At 42.2% G+C, this 5525-nt stretch overlaps 1 protein-coding gene across 1 annotated transcript in view; it reads left to right on the top strand.

Moving 5' to 3' along the window:
• Positions 1 to 2156: 2156 nt before the first annotated feature.
• The window catches only part of TMF1 (TATA element modulatory factor 1), a gene marked incomplete at its 5' end in the record, with an annotated part of 13405 nt that continues 10036 nt past the window's right edge, over positions 2157 to 5525 (top strand). The window contains 2 exons of the mRNA XM_010132083.1: positions 2157 to 3400; positions 5011 to 5114. Coding sequence (XP_010130385.1) covers positions 2157 to 3400; positions 5011 to 5114 — 1348 coding nt within the window. The remainder of the gene's footprint in view (positions 3401 to 5010; positions 5115 to 5525) is intronic.

Consider the following 5525-nt stretch of genomic DNA (forward strand, 5'->3'; position numbering starts at 1 on the left):
GCCTTCCCCTCCTCCCCCACCCCTCTCCCTTGTCTCTCCCCCTTAACCCGGGGCGCGGGGTCGCACTCGCGGAGGTTTAACCGCCCCTCTCTGTCCTGTCCCGGGCCCGTTCTGCCGCGCCGGTGGTACTTCTCGCCCCTCTTTCAGGTGAGGGAGGGGTGATGCTGGCAGGAGGCGGAGGAAGCCTCGGCAGCCCAGCCGTACCTGGAGCGCCGCTTCCCACCCTTATTTCCCAAGGTGGTGTTTTATTTTTTTTTTTTGCTGAGGGACTAAAAGGTGATAAAACCCGCTCAGTTAATAAAAAAAGGAAAATTATATTCTTCCTGAGGCATGCGTGGGTTCCCTCTTTGCGCAAGGGGGCACAGAGTACAACCTGAAGGTCTGCTCTGCGTAAACCAAGTGAAGTTTCTGCTTTTAGTGGCGTTGAATTCCTAATTCCCCAAAATCTGTTGAAGGGAATGTGTTGGTGGAAAAATAGTCACGGCTTGGCTATGAGGAAGTGTCTCCTTTGTGTGTGTAGAACCTGAAAGAATAATCAGCCCTGAATTGCTGTTGAGAAACAAAGGAGCAAAAAGGATCCCTCTCATTAAGTTACTTTTTCTTCATAAATAATCCCTTAAAGATAAGAATGAATAAAGGAAAGGATGGGAAGCAAAGTCGTCTGAATCTGTGTCCTTCTTGTAGCTATAGCCGGAAGAAATGTAGGTATTTGCAGGAGGACGTTATTTGCAGGTATACCCACAGCAGGGTTAGGTTTCTGAGAAGTGGAAGCTGTAGCAAAGGAGTTTCCTAGGTTGGTCGCTCGGTGAGGTGCTTTGGGTGAGCAAGGGCTCAACAGTGTCATCCTCAATTACAGGGATTGTTGATAGAAGACTGTGTCCTGCTTAGCTTCTTAAAACTTACATATTTCTTTTATAAAAGAAGTCAGAATATTTTCTGAATGTTACAGTTCACTGACGGGGCTTTTTCTGAAGCTGTCAAATCATGGACAAGTTAGTAAATAAATCAGCTGTTTGTAGTATTTTGGGCAATGAGAGCAGCAGTTATCTGAATTTGAGGTCTTGAGGCTGATTGCTGTTAACAGTTTCTGACAGCAGTAGTTAAGTTACCCAGATTGTTTGTTGATACAAATCAAATCAGATACTATTTTTCCTGTATCTTTCTTACTTGGGATGCTGCTGAAGCTTGATGCTGCAATTCCTAACTGTCCTTGCTGCTGACAGGTCCTGGAAAACCTGCAAGAAATACAGTGCTAGGAACTGTTGATGTTGCTTCAGGGCAGCTTCAGAGCTAATCACTTTAGTGTTTCTCCTCGGACTGAGGAAACTATCAGATGGGCTGTTGACAGTGTGTGTTGTCAGCTTCATGCTGTTGCTTGGTGCGTGAAAAAAAAAATGAAGCCTGTAACAAAGGGCAGGAACTCGTTCTACAGTGTAAATTCTACAAATAATTAAAGCTTCCCCCTCCCCCCCTTCTCTGTAATGGTGTGTGAAGTGTTTGTCTGTCTGCTACTGGCAGATAACTTTTCAGACTTGGTTATTGTTTCTTCCATTTGTGATCTGTATAATTCTCTACCATTAAAGCATGGTTTTCCAGGTTGTTTTGCCAAGGCTCTTCTCGCTGTAGGAAGCAGGAGGCCACATTCCCTTTCGCCTGTTCCCTTTGCAAAGGAAGTGCTTGCTTTTTGTGTTTGAGTAAGCTTCAGGCTTGCCCTTACAGCTTTCAGAATGCCGTGTGGGCTTGTTTCCCCTTTCCAGACACATCTCTCCATCTTTTTTCTGCAATTCTCGCTCTTGGATTCACTGGTGTAATTTGTGCGTAGTTCTGTCTGCCTTTGCTTAAGTTACTGTTTAACAGGGAGGGAGCAAGTTGGTTACATTCAGTCACTCCTCTCTAGAGGTGTCCGTGCCCACTTTAAGTCTTAGAATTACTTTGTGTTTCCCTTAAGCTTCTTTTGCTTTGTCTAAAAGTCTGTTCCAAGCTTTGTAAGGAAGTAGTAATGAAAATTATGCTCTTTGTGATCATGTATAATATTCACTTCAAGTTATATGATATTGAAAACTTCTATTTCTGAACTGTTGCATCTAAAAAGACAAATACTGAAAAATAAGACATTTTAAGTGTTCTTGGCCTATCTCTTTTTTTTATCCCTTTAGGAACAAATTCTCTCCTAAGTGGAGGATGGGATACATCTTCGTGGGGCTTAAGCTCAAACACAGAGCCACAGAATCAGCCATTATCTCCAACAGCAATCACTAAGCCGGTGAGGAGGACAGTAGTAGATGAATCTGAAAACTTCTTCAGTGCCTTTTTGTCTCCGACAGACGTTCAGAGTATACAGAAAAATCCAGTGGTGTCCAAACCTCCAGCCAAATCGCAGCGACCCAAAGAGGAGGTGAAAAGCACTTTAAAGGAGTCTCAACACACCAGTCAGCTGGAAGTACCAGCGACAACAGAGGCAGAAGTGAAGAATTCCTCTGTAGCTGGCCTGGTGGACCTAAAAAACCTTAATAGCGTCAAGGAGAATTTAGAAGAGAATTCTGTGCTTAAATCTGATGCCAAGCATGAGGAAAGCACGAATGAAGTTACTGACAAAAAGGTGTCTGCTCTAAATTTGGAAGTACCTGAAGATGCTCGTAATGAAAAATCGAGCGTAGGAGGGGATGGGGCAGGAGGTGCACGGGATGGCACTTCACAGCCTCTTAACGCGGGTGCAAAAGACATGGGATTGGAAACGAAGGAGCGAAAGCCTGAAGACAGGCAAAGCAATACACCCTCACCTCCAATTAGCACTTTCTCCTCGGGGACATCCACAACTAGTGATATTGAAGTGCTGGACCATGAAAGTGTAATAAGTGAGAGCTCAGTAAGTTCAAGACAAGAAGCTGCAGATTCAAAATCGAGTCTTCATCTAATGCAAACATCGTTTCAGCTTTTATCTACGTCTGCCTGTGCAGATTATAATCGTTTAGATGACTTTCAAAAAATGACTGAGAGCTGCTGCTCCTCCGATGCTTTTGAAAGGATTGATTCATTTAGTGTACAGTCTTTAGACAGTAGAAGTGTCAGTGAAATAAATTCAGATGATGAGTTGTCAGGCAGGGCTTCTGCTTCAGCGTCTGTGGCTGTCAGTCCTTCTGCGCCAAAGACAGAAACGGTCGATGCCCTAAAACATAACTCTGAAAACTTGAATGACGCTCCTGTTCTACATGCCGAGGAAGCTGAGATGGAGGAGAGTGGAAGAAGCGCAACCCCTGTTAATTCTGAGCAGCCAGATGTTTTGGTTGCTGCTGTGCAAACTGTTGGAGAGCAGATCGCGAAGGAGGAGAGTGAGCCGCAGCAGCAGGATGCTGTTGAGAAGTTGTTAGAAGAGGACACTGAAAAGCAAGAGCTTAAAAAGGTAACTAAAATGGGTTTTTTTGCAGACACACCCTTTAGTTACAAATGAAACTCCCCTCATCTCCTTATGCAGGATTAGTTTCACCGTATTTGAATGAATTAAATGATTTCTACCTTACCTTGAAGAAGACTGTCCTTGACCTTCTGCAGTGAAGAATACCAGTGAAATTTCTAGTCAGGTAGTTTTGGGTTTCACCTAACCCACCCAGTTATCATTATTCTGAAGGGTGGAGGAGATTTCTTGAAGTATTTTAATTTAGGAAACTACAAGGCTTTATTATTTCAGCAATAATCAAGATAATATTTTGCAAGTATTTCTTTCCACAGACTTAAAAACTGTCAAAGTTTGATTACGTTCCAGGAGCATTATTTATGTTCTTTGTGAATACTGGTAATGAGAGTAAATAAATTAATGCTTGTTCTTAGTATAAATACTCATTTACAAAAAAGGTGAACTAGACTCTTTAATGAAGAAGGTAAGCATAGTTATGAATAGTGAACAGATTAAAATCAATTTGCATGGCTAGTTTAGAGAGATAGGATGAAGTAGGATATTCAAGTGTGTGCAAGGCTAAACTGGAGCTCCAAAGCATCCTGTTTTGTCTAATTCTGCCAGTGTATTGTGTGTGCCGTGTTCTTTGCATTTCCTTGGTCACCTTCCTGTCCCTCTCTTCTTGTTTTTCAGTTCTGAGCTCCTTTGACATGTGTTTTGCTCTGTTTTTTTGCATTTTGCTTTGCTCATAGTCTTCTGTGCCTGATGGGTGACAAGGCCTTGCCCTGCAGGCATGGTCTGATGGTAATAAGGGAAAGCAGTTGCTTATGGGAGTTTGTAAAACCCCATTGTAATCTGGATTTTAAAAAAAGCCATCTTTTTATGCAAATCATACAGAACTTAGGGAACTCCAGAGCCATGGACTGTTATCCAGTGATGAATAACGCTGTACCTCGTGGGAAATAGTGATAAGGGACCACAGCAAATGTTGTCTTTCGTTTGCCGTACTGAGCTACACTTACAGAATCTATTTTATTTGTTTGTACTTGCACATATGTTTGTGTATTTATCTGTGTTTAGCTTTTGGTATTTAGAAATGATTTTGATGATATGAGCTGAGAGCCCTTGACCCTGCCTGAAAGTTTTCTTCCTTCATCTGATGCTGTTTTGCTGCTTTGTCCTAACATTTCACAGAAGAGACCTTCTGATGTAAATTATTCTGTGATTCTGTAAAGACTCATATAAGAAGCACTGGGAGCCTTAATGGTTAATGTTAGCTATAGTTTTACAGGCTATCAGCTCTATTTGAAAACTTAATTTATGATTAAATATAAATTGATGATTTTGTTGAGGATCTTGGCTGAGCCACGTGTGCTTCCTTAGTGGGATTTCTACACATGCAGCAAAAAGGTGTCTGGTCATTAGATATTGCTTAGTTCTAAATCAACGTGGCAGAAACATGGTGATTTTACTGCCTTTTACCTCAAATTCCTAAAAACACTGACAAGTTAAGCTTTAAATAGTGCTGGGAGGGAATGGTGGCGGGAAGGGGAAGCCTGCCCTTCTTGTGTTTTAATTGTCCCGTTCATCTGATCTTTATCTGTAAAAACATTGTCCAGGTGATTGATTCATTAACTGAGAAACTGGAGAAGAGGGAAATACAGTTATTAAGTACTAGTAAAGAAAAGGCGCGCCTGGAAGAAGCTTATGATAACCTAAAAGAGTAAGTATGAAAACATACGCAGTAGTGGGTGTAACTGTAACTTTACTGTGATACCATCGGCAGACGGTATCGTAAACCAGGTAGCTTTATAACAAGAACAAAGCTGGCGAGGGATGTGCCCTGTGGGAGAGGTGGAAATAATGGCTGCATGGTATTCTTGTAAGCCACGTTATTTCTTGGGGCCAAAATCTCTTGGGAAGAGGCTGGTGAGAGATTTTTCAGTGAGTAGGAATGACAGACAGATGTGTAGAGTCAGACTTGGTTGTTAACCAAGATCTTTGTTGTAAGACTGGATTCAGCTGTTGAGGGAGACTGGCTTTTCTGATACAAATGGGTGAACCCGATGTACTAAGTAATTTGGTGACTAAAATGTAGGCAGTGAAAGTGTGATAGAAGGGCTGGTTGTAGGGA

This window comes from Buceros rhinoceros, unplaced genomic scaffold (genome assembly GCF_000710305.1).
Source record: "Buceros rhinoceros silvestris isolate BGI_N320 unplaced genomic scaffold, ASM71030v1 scaffold19432, whole genome shotgun sequence".
Taxonomy (NCBI): Eukaryota; Metazoa; Chordata; class Aves; order Bucerotiformes; family Bucerotidae; genus Buceros; species Buceros rhinoceros.